At 52.7% G+C, this 24,660-nt stretch overlaps 1 protein-coding gene and 1 long non-coding RNA gene across 2 annotated transcripts; one reads left to right on the top strand and one right to left on the bottom strand.

Moving 5' to 3' along the window:
• Positions 1-5,842: 5,842 nt before the first annotated feature.
• LOC129631310 (uncharacterized) lies at positions 5,843-17,456 on the bottom strand. Its single transcript, XR_008703983.1, has 3 exons — positions 17,365-17,456; positions 11,926-12,074; positions 5,843-6,782 (listed from the first exon to the last, which is right to left on the bottom strand). It is a non-coding gene; the product is annotated as an uncharacterized LOC129631310 (long non-coding RNA).
• Positions 12,931-24,024, top strand: LOC129631309 (carcinoembryonic antigen-related cell adhesion molecule 6-like). Its single transcript, XM_055552244.1, has 8 exons — positions 12,931-13,069; positions 13,973-14,332; positions 15,524-15,802; positions 21,308-21,419; positions 22,618-22,646; positions 22,966-22,997; positions 23,613-23,654; positions 23,900-24,024. The coding sequence occupies exons 1-8, from the start codon at positions 13,006-13,008 to the stop codon at positions 23,963-23,965; spliced, it is 984 nt and encodes a 327-aa protein (XP_055408219.1). The 5' UTR covers positions 12,931-13,005; the 3' UTR covers positions 23,966-24,024.
• Positions 24,025-24,660: the final 636 nt, after the last annotated feature.

Here is a 24,660-nt window from a genome sequence, read left to right as displayed (position 1 = left end):
CCAGGCAAGAATACTGGAGTGGGTTGCCATTTCCATCCCCAGGGAATCTTCCTGCCCAGGTATCGAAACTGTGTCCCCTGCGTTGGCAGGTGGATTCTTTACCTATGAACCACCAGGAAAGGCCCATCTATCAGTTAACACAATTAAGACCCCTGCTAGTCCTCGTTCTCTGTATGTAGGCTGGCGGGTAGTAAGTACTCAGAAAAAGGTATCTCTTCCTGTATATTTAAATCCAGCTACTCTGATGAGGGGCAGTCACAGGGCCAGGATCTGAGGGTCGTCCTTGCCAAGTCCACACTTGGCCAGAGAGTGGAAGTTTGGACAGGCCAGGTGGGGTCAAATGCCCCCACGTGGCAGATACATTAACAACACCCCTGATGCATGAGACAGAACATCATGCCAGGTCCGCAGGTGGTGGCATGTCTTTACACTTAAGGTCCAGGTAGATGGAGACAGAGGACAAGGCCACTGTCACATTTGAGCAGCTGCTGGGTGAGGGCGGGTGGCCACAGCAGCGACACTGCATTCAGTGAGATCCCAGAGTCACTGGTGACCGCTTTCCTCCCCATGCACTGGCCCTGCTCTCCATAAGCCTGATGAATCCACTCAGACAAAGCTTGGGATGGATGGATGCCTTAACCAGAGCCTTGGTCTCTTCAGTGGCCACTTTCTCCGGAACCCTATTAGCCTATGGTCCTGCCCCTCTGGACTCAGGGCAGATACGGCTTCTTAAGAACTTTCCTCAGCGTCCTTACTGGTCCCTCCCCTCCTAAGCAGCTTTGGTGGAGAAAGGCGGTGTCCAGCCCCTGCTTGGACATGGGGATCCTCCTGTCCCGTGTTCTGATAACAAAGCCTTGACCTCCATCTGCACTCCTCACAAATATGCCTGTTTTGTTTTTCTTTCCTAACCCCGGCTTCCTGCACAACAGAGGGAACTGGCCCCCAGCGCCCACCTCAGGTGAGTGTCTGTTCAGCCCAGGACAGCGGGGAACCCCGGTCAGGCCCTGCCATATATGTTCCTGCCTGCCACCCCCAGGGTCTCTGGCCCTTTCTCTGGGGCTTCAGCACAGGGGACCCGATTGGCTAGTCTGCTTTTCCTATGGGTTATCATCCTGGGAGGCTCCATCGCCCTTACTGAGGCCTGAAATTGCCAGAGGTTCTCTCCCTTGGTGGGGATCTTTCTCCCATGGTTCTCTGGAAGGTGGACGTCCAACCTCTCCTAGGAGAATGGGCTAAGCTTCCTCACATGCTCAGTGGTAACTCCTGTCTCCTCCCAGGAGGTGGTCCCTCTGGCAGCTCTGTCTCCCAGGTAAGTACCTTCCTTCCTTGCCTCTTCTCCCCAGCGTCCCCGCTTCACAGGCTCAGGGCAGGGGGACTGTCCAACCCTGAAGTACTGTGAGACACCCTTCACTCGAGGGTAGTTGAAAGTCCCTTAGTCATGTCCAGTCTTTATGGCCCCATGGACTGTAGCCTGCCAGACTCCTCTGTCCATGGATTTCTCCAGGCAAGAATACTGGAGTGGGTTACCATTGCCTTCTCCAGGGGATGTCCCTGACCCAGGGATCGAGCCTCGGTCTCCTGCTTGCAGGCAGATTCTTTGCCTTCTGAGCCACCAGGGAAGCTCATAAGAGTAGTTAGAACATGGCAAGTCCCACCAAGCTGGGAGCTGGATGCACTTCAGGGACATGACCACCACTTACCCAGAGGCTGCCCTGGTCCCCTGACTTGACTTCAGAGAACCTTGGAGTTCAGCCAGGAAGAGAGTGGCACTGGATCATCAGTCAGGGGAGCCAGGCTAACAATGGTGGAAAACAGAGTCCAGATAGGATTTGGGGTCGGGGCTGCAGGCTTGGACATGGCTGCTCGGGAGAAATGACTCTCCTTCCCTCTCCTCTGATGCCCGCTTCCTCCATGCCCAGGCCTCCCTACCTGATGCCAGGCCACCAGCTCCCATCTACCAGGTGAGTGTGGGGATCCAAGTTCTGGTCTCATAAGCCCAAGGGGCATTGGAAGTGCCCCCTGCACACCTGGCTGTGTTTGGAGGGCCAAGAAATAGCAGGAAAGATGGAAAGGGGATGAAGGGGAGGTGGGTCTGGTTCAAAAACCTCTGACACAAACAGACCCTGGGTGACCCGGGGCTGGGAAGTCGCTGGGAAGTCATCTAAGAAGGTTACATGAGCTCAAAGCTGTCGGTTTTCTTTTGCAGGAATTACTACGACCGGACACAGACGTTTACTGTAATATCAGCCACAAAGCAGATGTGGGTCCTTAGTTCCTCCTGACACGTCTTCTTACGGACTGTGGGAAAGAGCTTACCTGAGACCCAAGACCCGAGTGAGGTCATGAGGAAGAGCCTGAGGTGGAGAACCAGCTCTGAGACCTGAGGCTATTCGGGAACCTGGGCCCAGGCTCAGGGTCCTCCTGGATTCCTGGAGACACTGACAGGCTGCCCTGAAGCCTGGATGGACCAGAACTCAGGCTGCAATTCCCACAGTGGGGGGAGGTTTCAACAGGCAAGTGACTGGGCCTCTGACCCACTGTGGACCACCAGAGAGATCTGAATCAAGAGCACTTTCCTTCCCCTGGTTGCAAAACATACTGCCCTTGGGTCTTGTCCAGCAAGAAATTCACCGGAATCTCTGCTCCGGTCTGTCCATGGTTCCTCAGGGAAAGTATTAGCTCTAGTTACCTGACCTCCCCATCTATTTCCTGGGGGAAAGGAAGGGGAAGATTGTGAGAATGGAGGGAGGGGGCATGCTAACAGGCAAGGAAGGTCACCAGACCCTTGGCAGCCACATGGGCACTCGGCAGTCCTCACACTACCCTGGGGTCCCAGACACCTGCCAGTGCTTGCTCACTTGGCATGGCGTCTCTGGAGCACAGGAAATGGGACCATCTGAGACACACTAGAACACGAGTCAGGAAGGACGAGTCGTGGGTGAGACAACTTTTATGGGTGAGGCCCCTTTGCAGCCTCTTGGTGTCCTGAGCTCTCTGGCCCTGTTCACCAGGCCCTGCTGGCCCCAACTGGTGCTGCCTCATATGAGTTTTTGTTGTTCAGTTGCTAAGTTGTGTCTGAGTCTTTGGGACCCCATGGACTGCAGCACACCAGGCTTCCCTGTCCTTCACTATCCCCCGGAGTTTGCTTGAACTAATCTCCAGTGAGTCAGCGATGGGACAGGAACTTTTGTCTGTCCCCAGATCTAGGATCCAGAATGCCTTCTCTCTCCATGGGTTTCTGTTGTTTCCCTAAGGGCCTAAGCCCTGAGGACATTGTTCCCTCTGGGGGAACCAAGAGGAGCAATCAGAGTCACCAAAGTAAGAGGGACCCAGAAGCCATGCTCTGAGCAAGGTCCTCCCAGGAACTTCCTGTGACCTCTATCCACTTCCTGCTGGTTTCCAGTTTGCTTTTCGATGCAGATCGTGAGCCTGCTCCCAACACACACACACGTGAGCCTCAGGGCAAAGGTGCAGGCTCTGCCTAATACTCAACCTGGCTACCACGGCAAAGGGCTCACCTGTCTCCTCCTCAAAGTGTCTCAAGGGCCTTCCCACCCGGATCTCACCTGCAGCTCCCGCCACACACCTGGGCTAGCAGGTCTCAGTCTCTCCCTGAGGTCCCTGGGATAGGTCTGTTCTCATATAGTTCCGCTCGGATCGCGTGCCCACGCTCACACAAACACAGCAGGTGTGTGCCCTAGGGCACAGAGCCCACAGTTGACAAGCATGCTCTGCCAGTGGCCAAGTATCATCTGTGCTGAGATGAGATGAGAGGTAAGAGAAACCACCTGCAAAGCTTCCGATCATGATTTAGGTCTAAATTACTTCTTATCCCCCCAGGCGCAGTCTTGGATGAGACAAGGTGACACTTTTTGGTGTTCCTTATTGTTCTGTAACAAATGACCACAAATGTACGGGCACAAACCACAGTGTCAATATGATGCTGTTCTTTCTGGATTCTACAGACAGTTCATTTCCTCGCCTTTCCAAGCTGTGAGAGGCTGCCTGCTTTCCTGGGTTTGTGGCCCTTTCCTCCATCTTCAAAGCCAGCAGTGGAACATCTTAAAGCTCCCCAAGCTCACCTTCCATCATCCCATCTCCTCTGGCTCTGCCTCTCCTGCCTTGGAACATTGTGAATGTATTGGACTCAGCCCAAAACATAACCCACCATAATCTCCAAGTCACCCCACCATATCTCCCAGTCACGTGATCTGAATTTCATCTGTAGGTTTCCTTAATCATGGGGCACATTTCTCGGATTGTGGCTTGAAGTTGTGGACATCTCTTAGGGTTCTGTGCTCTGCCTACCACTCCTCTCAAGGCCGTGGGCATCATCTTCCCTCACTGCAGTCTGCTCTGGGGAGCTTGGACTTTGTCATGCCAATGTGGGGTCAAGACCTGCCACGATGTCCACAGCAATCTCACTGGCTCTGAGCCCTGGAGATCGAGGCCAGTCCACACTCCCTGCAGCTCTCCCCACCTCTTCTTTCTGGTGAAGTGAAACTTGCTCTGTCTGTCCAACTCTTTGCAAGCCCATGGACTGTAACCCTCCAGGCACATCTGCCATGGGATTCTCCAGGCAAGAATACTGGAGTGGATAACCATTGCCATCTCTGTAGGTTCATCAAACTCAGGTCTCCCGCATAGCAGGAAGATTCTGTACTGTGTGAGCCACCATGGAAGCCTCTTCTTTTCTAGCAATGCCCGATTTTTCAGAATGAAAAGCAGATGTGACTCAAAGACCACAACTCCCAAGTCTCCAGGTGGCCTGTGTTCATCAGCACCATGGACAGTGTCTCTGCTGTGCTCAGCCCCCATCAATGGGAAGGGACGGCTGGATATCCTGCCCATTTCTCCTCTATGACAAAGATGAACATAGTAGAATGTGTTCAGGGATAACCCGCTTTGCTCTAGTTTATGAATCGGGAGCACTTTCTCCTGTGTGTGTATTAGTTGTAGCTACAGCCATGATAACTCCAGGTGAATGATCCTGCACCCGGAGGGTGTCCTCAAGGAGGCTGAGAACTAACTTTGTCCTCTCAGAGTATCTCCCTGCCGCTGAGTGTCAGATAACCAGCTTGTCTACAACTTGGAGGGAACGTTTCATGATTGAGTCCTGACCTTCGGTACCTGACCTTGGAGACAGCCATCACCTAGCCTGGAGGCCCCCTGAGCACAGCCTCCTGTTCCCTCATTCTCCAAATGATCCCCCCTCCCCCAGGGAGCAAGGCTGAGCAGAACACCTGGCCTACCCTCCCAGCTCCTCCAGTCTGAGCCTCAAGCCTGTGTGAGAGCTTTTGCCATCTCTCCATGCTTCCAACAGAGCAAGGGTCCTGCTGAAGAGCAAGTGGGGCCTGAAGACCAGTCTCCAGGGTACAATTCATCACCTGAGGGCTCCTCCGTCTGCCTGTGAACCCCAGGGAAGAGAAGGAACTAGGGCTCCACAGTCACCCCACACTTCCTCTTCTCCATAAATGTACCATTGACAGGCGTAACTCTGACACGCAAACCCAGCACTATACTTCCCAAAGGCACGGGTCTAACCCATCCAGCATCCCTAACAGTCATGCAAAATGCTCGAGATACCCAGTATAATGGTCACCGGGTTACCAGGGGCCTCCCCTATCTTCCATGGGGACAGACTCTGCAGGACTCACCCGGGCTTATGTGCACCACCTGTGGAACCATGGTGTTTAAATGGAGCAGCAGAGGGAGCTACTGAGGGTATCCCAGGGGTCCTGGCATCTGGCCAACCACAGTGGCACAGCCACAGGACTTAGTGAAAAGATGAACAAAAGGATGGGTAGGGGATAAAGGAGGGATGGGATGTGGCAGAGAGATGGACATATGGACACAGGTGCTATCTCCTCACAGAATTTTTCCGTAAAGGGTGAGGATGTTGGAAATGAACATTTTCCTATACTCCCCATGCAGATGCAGTTTAGGGGATACAGTGGCACTCAGTGTGCACACAAGTTGACCAGGACTCCAGTTCTAAGAGGATCCCTGAGCTGGGAGCTCGGACATGGAAGGATTCACCTGTCCTGCTTCTGCTGAGTCCACTGGCCAGCTCCAGGCCTGGTGCAGGGAGCTGCATACCTGTGTGTGGAATGAATGAGCCCCTGGATCACACTCCACGGGGGCCAAGATTTGTGGTGAGGATGTTCACTGCAGAGCAGCTGGTCGGTGTGAAAGGCAGGGTGTTCGCTAGTGGCTGTTCCAGACTGAAAGCAAATTTGCAGTGAAGTCACCCCAATGGCAGAGCAGGTCCTCAGCCTGTGGAAAATCAATGTGTCAATGGTGTTCTGGATGTTTGAGAAAGAAGGAGATGAAAAGAAGACCTGACAACTTTGGGAATAACATTTAATTCTGAACTACTCTTAGCAAATATTTTATTTATTTTTTTATTTCTGGCTGCACTGGGTCTTCATTGTTTTCCACCAGTTTTCTCTAGTGCGGTGAGCAGGGGCTAGTCTTCGTTGCGATACACCGGCTTCTCATTGAGGTGGCTTCTCTACTCCCGAGCAGGGGCTCTCGGCAAGCAGACTTCAGTCGTTGCAGCTCGTGGGCTCTAGAGCACACACTCAGCAGTTCTGATGTATGGCCTTAGTTGCTCAGAAGCATGTGAAATCCTCCTGACCAGGGATCAAACTCATGTCCCGCGCTTTGGCAGATGGATTCGTATCCACTGAGCCAGCAGGAAAGTCATCTAAACAATGCCTAACTTGTAGATAGACACTGGTTCATCATGGCCGCCCCACACACGAGGTTTCCATATTTGACTATGGGTAAATAAACAAGCGATGTATGTCATAGTTTTTTAATTTACAGACACAAAACCATAGGCTCTGTGCTCACTAGCCCTGCAGACACACAACCACCTGCTCTGTGCTCACTAACCCTGCAGACTCACAACCACCTGTCTGTGCTCACTAGCCTTGCTGGTGTGACTTGGGTAGCAGGACTGTCACTGACCTTGCGTTGTTCTAGTTGCTAAGCCATGTGCAACTCTTTTGTGACCCCATGGACTCTAGCCCGCCAGGCTCCTCTATCCATGTGATTTCCCAGGCAAGAACACCGGAGTGGTTTGCCATTTCTTCTTCAGGAGATCTTCCTGAGGCAGAAATCAAACCTGAGTCTCCTAAACGGGGAGGAGGATTCTTTACCACTGCACCACCAGGGAAGCCCATGTTGCTGATGACCACTTGTTCAAACCCACGCAAGTTACAGCTGCTGCTGCTAAGTCGCTTCAGTCGTGTCCGACTCTGTGGGACCCCAAAGACGGCAGCCCACTAGGCTCCCCCGTCCTTGGGATTCTCCAGGCAAGAACACTGAAGTGGGTTGCCATTTCCTCCTCTAATGCATGAAAGTGAAAAGTGAAAGTGAAGTCGCTCAGTCGCGTCTGACTCTTAGTGACCCCACGGACTGCAGGCTACTGGCTCCTCCACTCATGGGATTTTCCGGCAAGAGGACTGGAGTGGGATGACATTGCCTTCTCCGGCAACTTACAGTACCAAGTGTCAACCCTAATGGAAGCTATGGAAGCTGCGTAATTTTCGTGTGTCCATGTGGGTTCATCAATTAATAAAATGTACACCTCGGGTGTGGCATGTTGAACACTGAGGAGGCCCTACACTCATGGGCGGCAAGTATCTAGGAAAACTCCGTACCTTCCCTCACTTTTGCTGTAAAACTGAAGCTACTACAAAAAAATAACCTTTACTACAACTGAACCACCCTGGCACCAACCCTTCTCAGACTTACGGAAGATGGAGATTCACCTTTGAAACTTCAAATATCAAAAGGTAAAAAGAAGTAAAAACAATCTAATAAATTAGAATACGAAAGAGGCCATTAGATCCTAATAATTTAGTTACTACAATCATCTACAGGGTGACGGGGACACTGAGTCCAGAGCTAGCATGCTTGATCCCTGTGTCCCTTTTGCTGAAAGAATCTCTGATCAGGGTCCTGTGGAGACGCCCCACCTTCCTTCTCACTATGAAGACCAGGTCCCCTGATGGGGACAGAGACAGAGAAGGCGGGAAGACGAGGTTCAGAATCACTGCACCACCCCTGGTCTTCCAATTCCACCTGGCCCTGCCCCATGCGGAAGACACTAAGGGGGCATGGGGGGGAAGGAAATGCAGCCTTTTCGTGTCCACATGGACCCTCTGGAACAGGCAGGACACACGGACGTTTCCTCACCCTCCTCCTACTTACAGATGCTCCAGTCCTGCCCAAGGACTGAGCATGTTGCATCTGGATCCTTCCTCTTCTACAGAGAGAAATTGGCCTGGTATCAACACAAATCTCACCTGGATGAAATCTTCGAGTGGGGTATATAAGAGAAGATCTTGGATGAGAGATGTTGGAAATTCCGAGTGGGACATGATTCAGCATAAATGATATGTAGTGTTGAAAGGGTTAGTCGCTTGGTCGTATGCGATCCTTTGCGACCTCATGTCTGTAGCCTGCCAGCACCTCTGTCCCTGGGATTTGTAAAATGATATGTAAACACTTGACAAATACTTGAGTTGTCTTAGGAGAAAACCTCGAGTACTTTCCCTTTGAGAAAAGTGAAGAGGATCTTTTCTCGAAGTTCCTCTTTGAAAAAGAAGAGGAACTAAAAAGCCTCTTGATGAAAGTGAAAGAGGAGAGTGGAAAAGTTGGCTTAAAGCTCAACATTCAGAAAACAAAGATCATGGCATCTGGTCCCATCACTTCATGGGAAATAGATGGGGAAACAGTGGAAACAGTGTCCGACTTTATTTTGGGGGGCTCCAAAATCATTGCAGATGGTGACTGCAGCCATGAAATTAAAAGATGCCTACTCCTTGGAAGGAAAGTTATGACCAACCTAGATAGCATATTCAAAAGCAGAGACATTACTTTGCCAACTAAGGTCCATCTAGTCAAGGCTATGGTTTTCCCAGTGGTCATGTATGGATGTGAGAGTTGGACTGTGAAGAAGGCTGAGCGCCGAAGAATTGATGCTTTTGAACTGTGGTGTTGGAGAAGACCTTTGAGAGTCCCTTGGACTGCAAGGAGTTCCAACCAGTCCATCCTAAAGGAGATCAGTCCTGGGTGTTCATTGGGAGGACTGATGCTAAAGCTGAAACTCCAGTCCTTTGGCCACCTCATGCGAAGAGTTGACTCATTGGCAAAGACTCTGATGCTGGGAGGGATTGGGGGCAGGAGGACAAGGGGACGACAGAGGATGAGATGGCTGGTTGGCATCACCGACTCGATGGCCATCAGTCTGAGTGAACTCCGGGAGTTGGTGATGGACAGGGAGTCCTGTCGTGCTGCGCGATTCATGGGGTGGCATAAGAGTCGACACGACTGAGGGACTGAACTGAACTGAACTGAACTGAACAGAACTTTCCCTTCGACACTCCCCTCTATGGCCGCAGGAGGGCGGCAGAGCTCCTCCATAGTCTGGCGCCTCCACAGGGCTGCCCACCTCCTTCCCACTTAGCAGCTCCCACCGCCCAGCAGCCTCTGACCCTCACCAACCTACTCCGTCCACAGTGCTCTCCACTCTCCCAGTTCCCCACACTGGACTCTGGCAGCTCCTCCTCCCAGCCAGGCCCACCTGAAGGCCAGACTCCCCTCAGGTAGCTCTGCCTTCTGAGCCCCATCCTTCACTGCTGAGGGTCTGCTCACCCTTCACATCTCAGTCAAAAGATCACTTTCGCAGGGGTGCCTTCCATGACACCCAGTCCAGCTGAGATTCCATGACAGACTCCGGACCCTTTCCTTTCCACCAGACCCTTCCCTTTCAGTCTATCCCTCCATCATAATTAGCTCCTTATTTCCAGGATTTTCTCTGAGTGTCTGTCTCCCCGTCACAAGGTCAGCTGTGTGAGCTCGAAGTCCAAGTCTATCCTATTCTCTGGACACCAGGACACACCCAAGGCTGAGGGGTCACACATGCTCAATAAATACTCTTTAAATAGATAAGGGAATCTGCATAACAGAAGCCAGAACTCACACCCCCCACCCAGTGTGACACCGAGGGGTCAGAGAATATTCCTTGTGGACACAGCGGCTCTGGCATCAGAGTGGGAGGAGACCTGCCAGTGCCCACAGCTGCCCCAGGACGGGACTTGATTCCTCCTGGAGTCAGCAGGGAGAACAGGGGCCTCTTAACTGTGAGGAGTCAGACCTCTGCTCATTCCCAGATAATCACACCCTCTCTCCCATCTCTACTCAGGAGAATCTTCTAGTCTCCCTGGAGCGCCTGGGCTGGCAGCTTGAGTCCTTCCCCTTCTCTCGGAGACCTGACATGGCTCAGACTCGCGATCCTCCATCCCAAGGGAGTGACCACAAGGGAGGGGGAAGCCCCAGCGTGAACTCACAGGAATTGCGGAGCAGCTCCTCATCCCAGGGTCCCTGATCTGTGGGGACACCTGGGTGTGGTCCCTGGAGACATCTCAGCCCCTCCCCCTAAGGCATCCTGGGAAAGGAGGGGAACTTCCGGAATAGAGGAACACAGCTTCTGCAGTTGCTCCATCTCAGGGGGACTGGGGTCCCACGGGGGTCTTCCCTCCACTGACAGAGGAGCCCAGGGGCTCCCCTGACAGAGTGTCCAGGTGGAGCTGCCCAGGTCCTGGCACTGTGGGGAGGCTGAGAGCAGACCACTGATGGGGACACAGAGAACTAGGGTGCAGGCCCAGTGCTGTGAGGTGGAGAAGGACAGGGCCTTCTGGAGTCCAGCCCACAGGCCGCCATCCTCTCCCCAAAGCCCCGAGACCCCCCGCCGGCCCTTCCTTTGAAGCCTCAGGGACTGAGAGCTCCTCCTGAGCACACGTCCACCTGGATGGATGGTTCTCCTGCCCCTGAACAATGTCCACTGTCCCCCTGGGCTCACCCTGCACTGGGATGAGGTCAGGAAGCCTGGGGACCCACAGTGACCTGAACCCTGGCTGATAGCCTCTAGTCAGGAGGTCAGCGCCCACCTCTGCCCAGGGCGCAGAGCCAACTCACACCCTTTGGCGTTTGCATCCCCAGCAGACCACTCCAGTACTCTTGCCTGGAAAATCCCATGGACGTGGAGCCAGGAAGGCTGCAGTCCATGGGGTCGCTAGAGTCGGACACGACTGAGCGACTTCACTTTCAATTTTCACTTTCACGCATTGGAGAAGGAAATGGCAACCCACTCCAGCGTTCTTGCCTGGAGAATCCCAGGGACGGGAGAGCCTGGTGGGCTGCCGACTCTGGGGTCGCACAGAGTCGGACACGACTGAAGCCACTTAGCAGCAACAGCAGCAGCAGCAGCAGCCTGTTACATCGTCCCCGGGTCTGCTCATGACCTCCAGGGGGCAACATTGGGCCAAACAGGAAATTAACAGGTGAACTTTGTTTTGCCTAAGGAAGTGGAGAAGGAGCCTGATATCCATCCCTCCTTCTAAACAGCGGTCTCCAACCTTAAGGGCACCAGGGACCGGTTTCATGGAAGACAATTGCGGAGTGGTGGAGATGATTTGGCGATAATTCAAGCGCGTTACAATTACTGTGCACTTATATCTAATATTATTACATCAACTCCACCTTGGATCATCAGGCGTTAGACCCCAGGGATCCCTCCTCTACAGACCCTCAGAGCCCCTCATATGTGCCCACACTATGCTGCCCAACCTTCTAGGGGCCTATGGGCACCCATGCCAGCTCTCATCCCTGCCTGCAACCACCCGTGGGAAAGATCACAGTGACCACAGAAAGGTCAGCCAGGGTGACAGAGGAGGCCCTGTAATGGCAAGGAGAACCCGGACAGTTTCTGAACCAAGGCTCAGGCAACAGACACGGAGACGGAGAGTCTTCCGGAACTTGACCCGAGGACCAGGGAGCCCACAGTCTGCCCACCCATCAGCACCAGGTTCCTCTCCTCCCAGGACACACAGGAAGCCTTTCCCTTCTCACCTGAGAACTGCAGCTCCACCTGACACCCGGTTCTGGGTGTCTGTCCCTGAAAACAGACGCCAGGCTGGTGACACTGGAACATGGAGGTCAGGTCCCCTCTCCAGTCATCGCTCATCTGACTCCTTTCTCTCCTCCAGAGTCAGTGTGACCTTGAGGGGGGAGTAAATGCAGTCTTCTCAGATATTTGAGAACAACAGGAAGCCCCTGGGCATCCAGCTGGGTTTCTGTGTCACGGGAACAATTACCACCAACATTTGGAAACCGCTGGATGTGTGCGTTGTGCTGAGAGACCCCAGACCAAAACACAGCAGAGGCCAACACTGGGGTGGGTGGGGCAGCCTAACCGGTGTTCTGGGGTCTCAGCCAGGCTGGGCGAGGGTGTGACCTGGGGGCTGCTGAAACAGCATTTCTAAGGTGTCACCTGGGGGTTTGCAGTCTTCATGAAGCTCCACAGGTGATCCCACGCACCGTGGGGATGACGTCCCTGTGACAAGTGTTCCTCATGCACCCGTCACCCCCAGGCTCCTCCTCTGAAGGGAAAAGCCAGAAGGGGATGACAGAGGGCTGTCGGGGAGGCTGAGTGTGCATCTGATCCAGAGCAGTGGGGACCTCGGGCCCGGACACCCCAAGGTTGTGCTTTTCCAGACAAGGGTGTGTGTGTGTGTGCATGTGTGGGTATAGATGTGTGTGTATGTAGATGTCTGTGTGTAGCTGTATGTGTAGGTATGCGTGTGTGTCGTGTGCGTGTGTAGATGTGTGTGTGTGTGTGTGTGTGTAGGTGGAGAATCACTGCTCTAGAAGGCAGGGGACTCAGTAGAGTTCAGGGAATAGAAATACAGAGCAGGAAGGGGGAGGGGGGCCACCAGTGAGGGAAGGAGGGGAGGGGAGGCAGAGGGCGGGGCCTGGACAGAGACCCCGCCCCGGGCCACGTGACCCAGCGAAGTGCTCCTGCCCCCGGAGGAGGTCCAGCACACAGGGGGAAGGACAGCGGAGCTCACACAGCAGACTGCAGTGCTTCTGAGCGTTTCTGGACCAGAAGCTCTCCTCACAGAGAGAGGGACACAGCAGACAGCAGGCGCCATGGAGCCGCCGGCAGGCCCTGCAAGCACGAGGCATGTCCCCTGGAACAGGCTCGTCCTGGCAGGTGAGAGGGGACAATTTTCAGGGAGTGGGCAGAGACTGGAGAAGAAGAGACTGGCTGGTGTCTGGGGGAGACAGGGTTCTGAGAGGGGACAGAGGGCTTCTGTTCAGACCTGAGGGCAGAGGACAGCGGAGCAGGGGAGGGCGGGGGCCTCAGCCACAGGAGACTCTCCATGAACTAGAGCTGGTGAGGGGCGGGAAGACCTCAACTGCTGTAGGTTTTATGAGTTATTCTTCACTGAGCAGGAATTGTTGAAAACTAATGACAATAGCAATTATTTATGTCTGGGTGTCACTACAGAAAAGCACATAACCAGGACGGCGAACACTGTCCGTACCCGCACCCTTAGAAGACGGCAAACGCCAGGCTGTGGAATTCCTGGGACCTCTCTATCCTTCACCTCCAGGAAATAATATCTAGAACCTGGTCCAGGCCCTGGGTTATAACCAGGATCAGACAAGCCCCTGCCCTCACAGAGCCCGCGCTCTGTGGGGAGCAAGACAGACGAGCAGAGAGATGGAGAGCGTGCTGGCAGGTGCTGCAGGCGTCACGCAGGAAAGGGAGCGGGGAAGGGTCAGCAAGTGAGCACCGAGGGTCTTTACAGCAGCTGGTCGGGGCGAGGGGCATCTCCCAAGAGGCCCTGAGTGTGAGCAGGCGTGTGAGGGCAGCGACGGAGTGAGCCAGGGGACAGCTGGGGAAGCAGAGGAAAAAACGAATCCAGAGGGGCTGAAGTGACGGGGGTCATGCTGCTGACCTTGAACCATACACACACATACATGCACACACACACATACACTCACACACTAAGGCTGAGGGATGAAGAGACCTGCTCAGGACCCAGGGCACCATTTTCCCAACCCCCACACAGGTCACAATAGTAACTGGTTTCTCTCTCTTCCCTCCTAGTCTTACTCTTAACTTTCTGGACCCCGCCCACCACTGCCCAGCTCACTATTGAAACGGTGCCCCCCCTTGCTGCAGAAGGGTCGGATGTTCTTCTCCTTGCCCACAACGTGACAGAGAATCCTCTAGGCTATGCCTGGCACAGAGGAGAAAGGGTAGAGAACACCCAGCTAATTGCATCATATAGGGTAGCCACTAATTTAACTACCAAAGGGCCTGCACACAGCGGACGGGAGACACTTTACCCCAACGGAACCCTGCTGATCCAGAGCGTCACCCAGAAAGACACAGGATCCTACACCCTGCTCCTTACAAAGGATGATTTAGGGACAGAAAGACAAACTGGACACCTCCATGTACTCCGTGAGTGCTTCCTCCTTGACCTCGTGCTGTTGGGGGAGGGGGTGAATTCTGTTCTGACAGACCCGGATGGCGCCTCCATCCCCTCTACATTGTGTCCCGTGTCCGGGTTTGAACATTCAGTGCAGGGCACACACTGTGGAGGCAAACTCCAAAGGTCAGAAATGCTTTCCAGGAGGCCAGGCCCTGATGAAGGACCAGGGAGAGAAGGACTGTCTGATGAGGGACTCAGCAGAGGGAGAGCACTCTCAGTCCAGCCCCCTGGGCCCCTCCCCGTGACCATGACCCTGAGGAAGACCCTGCAGGACTCAGGGAAGACCCTGGCCTGAGGGCCCCAGGGATCCTCACAGAGAAGCTCAGCCCCAGGAAGCCCCTCCCAGACCCTGTCCCAGGGCTCCTGCCTCCAGTGACCCTGGGAAGCCTGTGCCAAATCCGGAGGCTCCAAGCTGGTCACCAGCCAGGGCTCAGCCCCAAGAGCCACATCCGCACAGGGGCACAGTCTGGTCCTACTCCTGAGACTCGGCATGGACAGCACACAGGTACAAGGTCCCCAGGAATCAACCAAATGCCCTCGGGCACTTGGAGACACCAGAGAAATCTCAGCACCCCCAGAGAGGAACAGAGGAAGGAAGATACTCCTGGCAGCTTCTCAACCCCAGGGTGCAGCCCAGGGAGCTCTCTCCTGAGGCTGGTTTATGACAACCAGGAGAGATGCCAGGCGGTCTCTGAATCCACCCTGTTCTGTCCACCACTAAACGCTGCTGCACAATCAACCCCCAAGGAGGCCTGTGCTTCTCCCAGACCTAGAGCAGGTGGCCTCACACTCTCTGACCTCAGGTCCCCATGCATTTGTCCTGCCACACACAAGCCTGCCTTTTTCTTTAGTCTGGCTGAGAGGCAAAGGATGCCAATTTTGCTGAAAGATGCTTTTAGAGGAGCCAAAAGTATGAGAAAGTGAGAGTGTTAGTCATTCAGTCATGTCCTACTCTTTCCTATTCCATGGACTGTAGCCCACCAGGCTCCTCTGTGCATGGAATTCTGCAGCAAGAATATTGACTGGGTGGCAATTCCCTTCTCCAGAGGATCTTTCTGACCCAGAGATTGAACCCAGGTCTCCTGCACTGGCAGGCAGATTCTTTACTGTCTGAGCCACCAGGGAAACTCAGGGCAATGTCCTCTCTGTTATCTGCACAGCGGTGCTACCCACACCCGTCATCACCAGCAACAACTCCAACCCCTGGGAGCACAAGGACACTGTGGTGTTAACATGTGGACCTGAGACCCAGAACACGTCCTACACGTGGTGGATCAGCAATCAGAGCCTCCCCAAGAGCACCAGGCTGGAACTGTCCGAGGACAAGAGGACTCTCACTGTGTTCAATGTCACAAGGAAAGAGAAAGGACCCTATGTGTGCGAAGCCTGGAACCCAGTGGGCATCAGCCGCAGTGACCCATTCACCCTGGATGTCCTCTGTGAGTAACCTCTGCTCCTATGTGGCCTGAGCTGCCCACCCAAATGCACGCTGCCAGAGGCCAATCCACACCCATCCCTCTCAGGTCCGAGTACATGGGCCATCACCCCTGGACACCCAGACTGCCCATGACTTCCTGTCCCAGGCAAGCCCAGGCAGGTCCACCTTGAATAAAGTCAGGGAGGGGATGGGCTGCTCTGTGTGGGTGGCTGAGGATCACCAGAATATGACGGGAGAAACAAATTAATGTCAGACTCACAAAAGAGTGAGCATGAAGGGTAATGATTGCAAATTTTTCAGACAAGCATGTGAACAGCTCGGAAGGATGCAGGAGCCCCAGTACAGACCGGGAACTTGCCTTCCCTCTGATTGCACCACGTGTGGCTTTCTGCTGTTTGCTCCAAACGGTCTGGGCACCCCACCACTACCCCTCAGACTCCTCTGACCATCCAGAGGGAACCTCAACCTCTCCTGCCACACAGCCTCTAACCCAGCCACACAGCGCTTCCGGCGTGTCAGTGTGAGGCCCCGGCAATACACCCAGGCTCTCTATTCCCAATCACAACATGTACTCTCAGATCCCACATTCCCTGACTGGCCTGGCTGGCCCCACAGTCAGAAGATCAAGGTTCCCAGGACTGATAGCAACAGAGCAGTCTAGTACTAGACTGTTGTCCCAGCAACCAGGCAAGGGTGTCTCTGGTGTGATCTGGGGGTCAGATGAGGTGTGCAATCACTCTTTCCCGTTGCCACCTGAACAAAGACCCAGGGCCTTCCTCACAGTCACCTTTACAGAGGTCTTGGGCCCCGAGACTGAGGAGGGAGCAAGGTCCAGGCCCCTGACCCACTCTCAGCAGTCACCCCTCTGTCTCTCCACAGACCCAGTGGCACGGCCCTCCCTCCAAGCCAGCAACACCACAGTCCCAGAACATGAGGGCCCCGTGGTCCTGACCTGCCTCACAGATGAGACTGGGGTCTCCATACGCTGGCTTTTCAAAGGCCAGAGTCTCCTCCTCGCAGACAGGATGACACTGTCCTCAGACAACAGCACCCTCACCATAGACCCCGTCAGCAGAGAGGACACCGGGGATTATCAGTGTGAGGTCTCCAACAGGGGCAACTCCAGCAGAAGCGACCCCCTCAGGCTGAGTGTGACCTGTGAGTGACCACCGTCGCCTCCTGTCTTAGTCGTTCAGTGTTGTCCGACTCTTTGTGACACCACGGACTTGAGCTCACTAGGCTACTCTGTCCATGGGATTTCCCAGGCAAGAATCCTGGAGTGGGCTGCCATTCGCTACTCCAGGGGATCGTCCTGACCCAAGGATCGAACCCGTGTCTGCTGCACTGCAGGCACTCTTCCCGTCTAAGCCTCCGGCGAAGCCCATTTTCACTGGATAAGCTTCTTTTATTAATTCCAGCAACAAGTAGCCTATCATCTCATTTCCTTCACTTGAAGCAATTGGATGTGTGCTGTCTCTCCCCTCCTCATCCCCTGATTTCTCCTGGCCCTCTGCTGTGAAGCCTTGTTGCCAAGACCGCTGGAAGCAGCACTAAAATCAGTACCTGGGACTTCCTGGGCAGTCCAGTGGTTAAGACTCCACCTTCCCCTGCAGGGGTTGCCGTGACCTCCTCCAGGGGATCTTCCCCACCCAGGGACTGAATCCGTGTCTCTTACGCCTCCTGACTGGCAGGTGGCATCTTTACCACTAGTGCCTCCTAGGAAGCCCCGGTGAGTCATAAAACCTAAATCTCCTTTTTCTTATGTGTACAGTGGTGTTTACTATGCACTTTATAGACCTTTGTGAATACGTGCTCTGATGAAGGTGGAAAGCACAGCAGACGTGTTGAGGCAGTAAGTGTCAGGATGTTAGTTCGCACTGTTGTGATCGCAGGCTTGCCGCCACACTCAACTCCAGGTCCCTCCACTTGTCTTTCTTAGTTGCACCATCGTCTCTACAGTGGAAGTGACACCGTTTCTTCACAGGATGGGCGGTGGTCATGTGTGGTGAGAGCTGGGGGCCTTGTGGACTGCACTTTGCACAACATAAACTCCTATGCCTGTGTGCTGTCTGTTGGTCGCTTAGGTCTCTGGTTTACAGTGCTCTCACGGTCTCTAGTTTCTCACTGAAATCTCTCTGATGCTGTGTCCATTATTGAAGGTGGGGTGTTATAGTGTCACTGTTATGACCGAGCTATTTCTCCCCTCGACGCTGTCCATTTTGATTCACAATTCTGGTGCTGTGTTGTTGGGTGCATGATGCTTATAACTGTTGGATTTCCTTGGTGAATGGAAACTTTTCTTGATATGCAAGGTCCTACTTTGTCTCTTGTAGGCTCTTTAGATTTAGAGGTTATTATAGCAGACACTCATACAGCCACCACAATTCTCTTTTTATTACTATTTGCATAGAATATCTTTTTCCAGCCTTACTTCAACCTTCTATGTTTTTGTATCTAAAGTGAGTCTCTTGAAGAGAGTATAGAGATGGGTCATAATTTTTATCCATTCTGTCAACCTCTGCCTTTAATTTCAAGGTTGAGGCTATCTATCATTCAAATATTTCCCGATAAGAAAGAACTTCTGCCATCTAGCTATTTGTTATATGTCTTATATGCTTTATTCATTAATTTCTCTATTACTTCCTCTTTGGTGATTAGGTGATTTCCTTTCGCATGTGTCATTTTGATTGTGTTCTTCCCCTTTCCAATGTATTTCAGTTCTTTTCTTAGTGCCTACCTTGAAGATGACAGTTATATCTTAAACATATAACTATCGAGTTGAAATACCAACCAGATCTATGATGTATATTACAAACAGGGTGCTCTGTGCATCTCCATCGCCTCCATATTACACACTTACTGTCCTATATTTCAGCCGTCCTTGTACAATATATGCCCGTTATATAGATTTATAAATATTGTTTCGTGTAATATCTTTGAAATAAAAAACAAAAACAAGCGAGTACATAAAAGACAATAATACCGGCTTAGATAAGATAGCTACCTATTGTGTCATTTGACCACTCTTCTCTAGGTTGCCTATGGCTCTGAGTTGCTGTGTAATGTTTGTTCAGTCATCTTAAAGGCTTCCTTTCACACTTCATATATGCCGTGTCTCCAGGGAATGAGTTCCCTCGACTGTTGTTTATCTGGGAAAGTCCTAATTTGAGCTTCATTGAAGGAGAGCTTGTCTGTACATTGCTTCGCCCGTTGACAGTCTTGCTTTTAGGACTTCAGTCAGTCATCCCAATGCCTTCTGATGTGGAATTCAATTTTCACAGTGTTAAAGATCCGATGCACATGCTGAGTCACTTCTCTCTCGCTTCGTTTTTCACTTCTTCTTTCCCTCGGTCTTTCAACAATTTGACTCTATTGTGTCACAACGTCTATATCTTGAGTTACCCCTTTTTGGAGTTCCTCAACCATCTCTAATATGTGATCTCATCTACTTTCAGAGGTTTTAAACCATTCATTTTTATATATTTTTTTCATTGCTTTTCGCTATCTATTCTACTTCAGAAACTGCCATCCTGCATATGTATGTCAACCTGATGGAGTTCTGCATAATACTTTGCCTGGACTCACTATTTGCCATTTTTTTTCCCTTTCTACTCCCCAGTCTGAATAACTTCTTTTTTTCTATCTTCATGTTCATGGATGCTTTCTTCTACCTGCTCAGATGTGCTGAGGAATCGCCTTTCTCAGTTATTGTTTTCACTTTTTATTCTTCAGCTCCAGATTTTCTTCAACCCGGTTTAAATAATTTAACAATGAGGAAGAACACATCTTTCTTGAGAAGCAGGTGCTCCTCACACCTGCCCAGTATGGAGACAGCCATCCCCTCACACTGTGGACTCCAGTGCTTTAGACATGGACACTGATTATGTAGCTACTGGGTCAATCTCAGACAAGCACATTAGGAGCAGAGAACCACAAAGAGAGGAGGCTAGTTGTGGACCCTGAGAAGGAAGTCTCATCCCACGGAACTCTCAGATGGCATCAGCCAAGGAACTGGACTTCTCCTCAAGTTTGATGGACTCTCTTCCCTCTCTAGGGGCTTCTCATGTGGAGCTAGTGGTAAAGAACCTGCCTGCCAGTGCTAACGCAGGAGACTAAGGGATGCAGGTTTGATCCCTGGGCGTCAGGAAGATCCCCTGGAGGAGGAAATGGCAGTCCACTCCAGTATTCTTGCCTGGAGAATTCCCTGGGCAGAGGAGCCAATCCCAGTGATCTGGAACCACAGACAAAGGTTATGCTCTTCGGTAGTCAATCCCTCCCTCTTAGAAATCCCACGAGCCTTCCACTCTGGGTGCAGACAGACCAAGTGATATGGGGACAAGCATCCAATGGTCGGTGAATCAATGAGCAGAGTTTACGGCTCACTGAGAAGGTGATGCTGTCCCAGACAAGCAACAGTGTCAGGACAGAGGGTGCAGGTCCCGTCAGTGTGGGCTCTCCTCCCAGTCAGAGTCTGCAGGTGTGGTCCAGCGCCCCACTGAGCACTATAGTGACCTTCCACACCTCTCCATCTTCCCGTGTAATATCACTGGAAGTGGGTGTGTAATGAATGCAAATCATGAGGACGTGGGTAGTCTCCTTTCAGAGCGTGTAGAACAATGTGTTTAATTAATTATGCAAAACTTAGCTAATTTTGTCATACTTTGGTTATTGTTTGTGAGAATTGTTTGACTGCAGGCAAGGCACTGGATCTTGTGCCTCCGTTTCCCTGTCTGTAAAACTGCAGAAGAAGAGCTGGATCTTAGGGCTGCTGTGAGGTTGGTCACTAGGAAGGGAATGAGATTAAAATTTTCCCTGTAGGTAAAATTCTCACCCACACAGAGTCGGCAGGCAAGAAACGTCACAGGGGAGATTTTGGTTTTCAGCGCTGTGGGTTTTGGCTGTAGAGTCAAACAACTGGGTTACATTTCTGTGTCACCTGGTCCTAGCTCTGTGGCCTCCATTCCTTTATTGAAGAACTGTGTGTCTCAAATCTGTGAATGCACAGCGGGGATGACAACCCCTCCCTCATGGGGATGGAAAGATCAGAAAAAATGGGTGTAAAGGATTTCCCACTGTGCCAGTCGCACAGGAGTACCTGGAAACAGTTCATTAATAATATTACTACTAATCAATGTTGGGTGGACTGGAGAGGAACTACCCTCTAAGACCGACAGTGGTGATGGAAACAAAAATTCAGAGGGAGGGGGCATAATGGGAGAAGAAAAGAGTCCTTCAAAGGAAAATGAACAGGACATGGAAATGGCTACAGTGAGAGAATGGAGAGTTGGAGCAAGTCCAAGGTTTCAAATCTGATGAAGAGGGAAATGATGCAGCCTCGTGCAGTGGGAGAGTCAGGAGGACACTGTGATGACAAGACACGCAAGCACACAGGCCTCAGAGCGTCTCCTTCCTCCTAACCAGGCCCTCTCCCTGTGAGACTCCTCCTGGTATTCCCTCCAGTGAACTCGGACCCCATTTCCCCTCTCTCTCTCTCTTCTGCTTTCAGGGCAAGAAAACGCTCGAGCCCTCGATGTGGGGGCCATTACTGGCATCGTGATTGGGGTCCTGCTCGTCCTGACGCCGCTGGCTGTCCTGGGGTGTTTCATTTTCCTTCACAGGTACAGTGGCATTCCCAGATGCTGCCCCCGCCCTCAGGTTGACCCTAGTCCTAGAGGAAGGACACCCCATCCTCCAATTTCCGGCCTGGATCTCCAGGACCCCCCCACTTCCCCACGGATATTCTTTCTCGTCCTTCAGTTCCTGCCTCACCGGGTATTGACCTCTGGCGGCTTCCTTAACACTGTCCTCGTTTATTTTGTTATTTAGTCGTGAAGTTGTGTCCATCTCTTTTGCCACTCCATGGACTCATCTGTCCGTGGAATTTCCCAGGCAAGAATACTGGAGTGGGTTGCCATTTCCATCCCCAGGGAATCTTCCTGCCCAGGTATCGAAACTGTGTCCCCTGCATTGGCAGGTGGATTCTTTACCTATGAACCACCAGGAAAGGCCCATCTATCAGTTAACACAATTAAGACCCCTGCTAGTCCTCGTTCTCTGTATGTAGGCTGGCGGGTAGTAAGTACTCAGAAAAAGGTATCTCTTCCTGTATATTTAAATCCAGCTACTCTGATGAGGGGCAGTCACAGGGCCAGGATCTGAGGGTCGTCCTTGCCAAGTCCACACTTGGCCAGAGAGTGGAAGTTTGGACAGGCCAGGTGGGGTCAAATGCCCCCACGTGGCAGATACATTAACAACACCCCTGATGCATGAGACAGAACATCATGCCAGGTCCGCAGGTGGTGGCATGTCTTTACACTTAAGGTCCAGGTAGATGGAGACAGAGGACAAGGCCACTGTCACATTTGAGCAGCTGCTGGGTGAGGGCGGGTGGCCACAGCAGCGACACTGCATTCAGTGAGATCCCAGAGTCACTGGTGACCGCTTTCCTCCCCATGCACTGGCTCTGCTCTCTCCATAAGCGTGATGAATCCACTCAGACAAAGCTTTGGATGGATGGATGCCTTAACCAGAGCCTTGGTCTCTTCAGTGGCCACTTTCTCCGGAACCCTATTAGCCTATGGTCCTGCCCCTCTGGACTCAGGACAGATACGGCTTCTTAAGAACTTTCCTCCTTGTCCTTACTGGTCCCTCCCCTCCTAAGCAGCTTTGGTGGAGAAAGGCGGTGTCCAGCCCCTGCTTGGACATGGGGATCCTCCTGTCCCATGTTCTGATAACAAAGCCTTGACCTCCATCTGCACTCCTCACAAATATGCCTGTTTTGTTTTTCTTTCCTAACCCCGGCTTCCTGCACAACAGAGGGAACTGGCCCCCAGCGTCCACCTCAGGTGAGTGTCTGTTCAGCCCAGGACAGCGGGGAGCCCCGGTCAGGCCCTGCCATGTCTGTTCCTGCCTGCCACCCCCAGGGTCTCTGGCCCTTTCTCTGGGGCTTCAGCACAGGGGACCCGATTGGCTAGTCTGCTTTTCCTATGAGTTATCATCCTGGGAGGCTCCATCGCCCTCACTGGGGCCTGAAATTGCCAGAGGTTCTCTCCCTTGGTGGGGATCTTTCTCCCATGGTTCTCCGGAAGGTGGACGTCCAACCTCTCCTAGGAGAATGGGCTAAGCTTCCTCACATGCTCAGTGGTAACTCCTGTCTCCTCCCAGGAGGTGGTCCCTCTGGCAGCTCTGTCTCCCAGGTAAGTACATTCCTTCCTTGTCTCTTCTCCCCAGCGTCCCCACTTCACAGGCTCAGGGCAGGGGGACTGTCCAACCCTGAAGTACTGTGAGAAACCCTTCACTCGAGGGTAGTTGAAAGTCCCTTAGTCATGTCCAGTCTTTGTGGCCCCATGGACTGTAGCCTGCCAGACTCCTCTGTCCATGGATTTCTCCAGGCAAGAATACTGGAATGGGTTACCATTGCCTTCTCCAGGGGATGTCCCTGACCCAGTGATCGAGCCTCGGTCTCCCGCTTGCAGGCAGATTCTTTGCCTTCTGAGCCACCAGGGAAGCTCATAAGAGTAGTTAGAACATGGCAAGTCCCACCAAGCTGGGAGCTGGATGCACTTCAGGGACATGACCACCCACAACCTTAGCCAGAGGCTGCCCTGGTCCCCTGACTTGACCTCAGAGAACCTTGGAGTTCAGCCAGGAAGAGAGTGGCACTGGATCATCAGTCAGGGGAGCCAGGCTAACAATGGTGGGAAACAGAGTCCAGATAGGATTTGGGGTCGGGGCTGCAGGCTTGGACATGGCTGCTCAGGAGAAATGACTCTCCTTCCCTCTCCTCTGATGCCCGCTTCCTCCATGCCCAGGCCTCCCTACCTGATGCCAGGCCACCAGCTCCCATCTACCAGGTGAGTGTGGGGATCCAAGTTCTGGTCTCATAAGCCCAAGGGGTATTGGAAGTGCCCCCTGCACACCTGGCTGTGTTTGGAGGGCCAAGAAATAGCAGGAAAGATGGAAAGGGGATGAAGGGGAGGTGGGTCTGGATCAAAAACCTCTGACACGAACAGACCCTGGGTGACCCGGGACTGGGAAGTCCCTGGGAAGTCATCTAAGAAGGTTACATGAGCTCAAAGCTGTCGGTTTTCTTTTGCAGGAATTACTACGACCGGACACAGACGTTTACTGTAATATCAGCCACAAAGCAGATGTGGGTCCTTAGTTCCTCCAGACACGTCTCCTTACGGACTGTGGGAAAGAGCTTACCTGAGACCCAAGACCCGAGTGAGGTCATGAGGAAGAGCCTGAGGCAGAGAACCAGCTCTGAGACCTGAGGCTATTCGGGAACCTGGGCCCAGGCTCAGGGTTCTCCTGGATTCCTGGAGACACTGACAGGCTGCCCTGAAGCCTGGATGGACCAGAACTCAGGCTGCGATTCCCACAGTGGGGGGAGGTTTCAACAGGCAAGTGACTGGGCCTCTGACCCACTGTGGACCACCAGAGAGATCTGAATCAAGAGCACTTTCCTTCCCCTGGTTGCAAAACATACTGCCCTTGGGTCTTGTCCAGCAAGAAATTCACCGGAATCTCTGCTCCGGTCTGTCCATGGTTCCTCAGGGAAAGTATTAGCTCTAGTTACCTGATCTCCCCATCTATTTCCTGGGGGAAAGGAAGGGGAAGATTGTGAGAATGGAGGGAGGGGGCATGCTAACAGGCAAGGAAGGTCACCAGACCCTTGGCAGCCACATGGGCACTCGGCAGTCCTCACACTGCCCTGGGGTCCCAGACACCTGCCAGTGCTTGCTCACTTGGCATGGCGTCTCTGGAGCACAGGAAATGGGACCATCTGAGACACACTAGAACACGAGTCAGGAAGGACGAGTCGTGGGTGAGACAACTTTTATGGGTGAGGCCCCT

Source organism: Bubalus kerabau, chromosome 17 (assembly GCF_029407905.1).
Source record: "Bubalus kerabau isolate K-KA32 ecotype Philippines breed swamp buffalo chromosome 17, PCC_UOA_SB_1v2, whole genome shotgun sequence".
Lineage (NCBI taxonomy): Eukaryota > Metazoa > Chordata > Mammalia > Artiodactyla > Bovidae > Bubalus > Bubalus kerabau.
The sequence above is the reverse complement of the archived record's forward strand: the minus strand, read 5'-3'. Positions and strand labels throughout refer to the sequence as shown.

Excerpts from the sequence above, each read along its gene's own strand:
- LOC129631309 (XM_055552244.1), top strand. The coding sequence starts at position 13,006 with ATGGAGCCGCCGGCAGGCCCTGCAAGCACGAGGCATGTCCCCTGGAAC. Across the intron at positions 22,647-22,965 it reads GCCCCCAGCGTCCACCTCAG|GAGGTGGTCCCTCTGGCAGC; the intron begins GTGAGTGTCTGT and ends GTCTCCTCCCAG. Across the intron at positions 23,655-23,899 it reads CACCAGCTCCCATCTACCAG|GAATTACTACGACCGGACAC; the intron begins GTGAGTGTGGGG and ends TTTCTTTTGCAG.